The sequence below is a fragment of the Pteropus vampyrus genome, unplaced genomic scaffold (genome assembly GCF_000151845.1).
Source record: "Pteropus vampyrus isolate Shadow unplaced genomic scaffold, Pvam_2.0 Scaffold19, whole genome shotgun sequence".
Taxonomy (NCBI): domain Eukaryota; kingdom Metazoa; phylum Chordata; class Mammalia; order Chiroptera; family Pteropodidae; genus Pteropus; species Pteropus vampyrus.
The window spans coordinates 14,230,286-14,232,620 of record NW_011888800.1 but is presented as its reverse complement, the minus strand read 5'-3'; the positions used below and the strand labels follow the sequence as shown (position 1 = coordinate 14,232,620).

General features: G+C 50.3%; 1 protein-coding gene across 1 annotated transcript in view; it reads right to left on the bottom strand.

Moving 5' to 3' along the window:
- AP4E1 (adaptor related protein complex 4 epsilon 1 subunit) overlaps positions 1-2,335 on the bottom strand; it is a 71,501-nt gene that overhangs the window by 43,435 nt on the left and 25,731 nt on the right. Inside the window, exon 5 of the mRNA XM_023527718.1 lies at positions 421-783. Within this exon, the coding sequence (XP_023383486.1) occupies positions 421-783 (363 nt within the window). The remainder of the gene's footprint in view (positions 1-420; positions 784-2,335) is intronic.

Sequence of the window (2,335 nt, the reverse complement as noted above, 5' to 3'; positions counted from 1 at the left end):
CTACTCATTGGTTTAACCTAAAAACCCCAAGCTCCTCAAAGATATTCAACAACGGGTTCATATAGTAGGGTCTGTACCCGTGTGTGACATCTAGCAGTTGAAAGAACTAGGGGAAAGAACTGAATAGGGAAAGAAACTTTGTAGAAGGTGAATGGTGCTGACACTTCTATCGCACTTGGTATTTTCACACACTTGATGTCTCATCTAATCCTCGAAACCTACGAAGTATGTATTGACACTTTCCCACTTCGACGTTCAAGAAACACATAGAGGTTCAAGAAACACATAGAGGCTCAAAAATTAGATTTGTCTCCAGATCATAATGAGTCAGTGTCAGGGCCAACTGTGGAAACCCGGCCTCCCAGTTGTCATTCCGGGTAAGAAAGAGACGCTTCCAGACAGAAGCAAAGACGGACGGACACAATCGCTGTCCCTGAGCCCTGCGGGAGGGCGCGCCCCGTCGGCTCGCCGCCGGACCAGGGCCTCCAAGCGCGGGGACGTCCCCTGGGCGTCCCTGACCTCCCCGCCGGGCCGGCACCTACGTGCTTGGAGGTGAGCGCGGTGATGCCGCGGACAAGGCCGCCCAGTCGTGAAGAGAAAGACGCCTTGCCGGCCGCGGGCCCACCAAGCCCCTGGTTCTGCAGGAAGAGTCCCGGCAGGGCCGTCAGCGTCTTCTCCACTATGTCGCTCATCGCCGCCACCGCCGCCGTCCGCGCTCGGGTCACCGCCCGGCTTCATGCCCGGCCCCTGCCCCGCCGCCTGCCCGGCCTCCGTAGGCACTTCCTGTTTGTTTGAAGAAGAAATCTTTATTTGCATCCCGCGTGGACAAGGACAGTGTAGTTCTCGAGAGAGGCCGCCGGAGGGCGCGAGAGTCCGCGCCGTGGAAAAGCCACTCCCCAGGCTTGCGCGCTAGGCTGATGTCCTGCGGAAGAATAGAGGGACCGAACATTAGCGGTTTCGATGGCAACCCCGGGATCCCGAGCATCTCTGGGTCCTCCCGAGTTAGCCGCTCTGGCCCGTCCTTCTTACACTTGGTCCTCCAAGCCGCCTCCGCGCTGCCCAAGACAGCATCCAGAGGTACGCATTCCTGGCCCCCACGCGGCCACCATTCACTGAGATCCCAATCTGTCTGCCTCCTTCCACCGAACTCCGAGGAACTGGATCGACCCGGATCCTCGGCGCCACGCGCGGCCCTGGCCCACGCGGTGCTATGGACCCTGGTGGTCTTGAATGACAGCGCGGCTGTCCAGCGGAACCCACCCTGCCGGGTTCAAAGCCCGCCACGTAGTGGGGACTCGTGGTTCCTGACGCATCTCCTCCACCCCCCTTCTCCTGGGATTCGGGAAACAGCCAGGAAAGGCAAGAGGTCGCGCGGCTCTCCCCCGACCAATTCCTACTCAGCCGATCTCAGTTTAAAGGTCACTTTCCAGGAGCGGACTTCCCTGGCCCGGCAGACAAGGATAAGTCTCCCTATTTTATACTCTAAAAACGCTCCGTTATTTTCCACTTTAGAACTGATCACAGCTGCCATTACATAAATATTTACCTCCCCATAGAGAGGATATCTATTGCCGTTACCAGCGTTTCTACCTAGAACAATCTAGTATAGTGGTTCTCAAAATGTGATCTGGTGACTTCTGTCTGAGATGCCCCGAGATCCTTCCGGAGCGGGGGGAGAGACCACGAAGTCAAAACTATATTCATTATATTTAAATGTCATTTGTTGTTATCACTCTCATCCTCTCCGGAGTGTAGAGAGAAGTTTTCAAGACAGTAGATGATTTACAGTCCCTCTGTTGGCTGTTGAAATGTGTGCTTGAATACTCCTTGTTTGCCACAATCATCTAAGGTCGAGGGTATAAATATGTGCGTTTTCGGGGATTAACTCGGTTTGTCTTTAGTACTTCTAGTGTGTTTTTACAAGCTATCTTCACTTATACCTAATCTCTGTAACCTCATTAATCTTCCAACATGTTTTTTTGAAATCCCTAAATTGCCCTTGTACCTATGCAGAAACAAAAGAAAAACGTGTTTTGTTGACTTGTTTTGCAAAAATATTTTTTAATTTATTGATATTTTTCTAAACATTTAAATTTTATCTGTTATTTTTAGAACTTAATCATTTATTCTTTAATTGGCTTACAAAAAAGAGATTAGAAGTCTTGCTTTCTCAACACTCCCACATCAAAAGATGCTGAAAAAGGTATGGACATCAATATCAGAGGATTCCGATCGACTCAGGTAAAGGGGAGAATCTGGATAAAACTATAAATAAGAAAGTATAACAAAAGCTTATTTCTTTTCAGTGGCTTTAGGGATGTTAATAATTTATCTT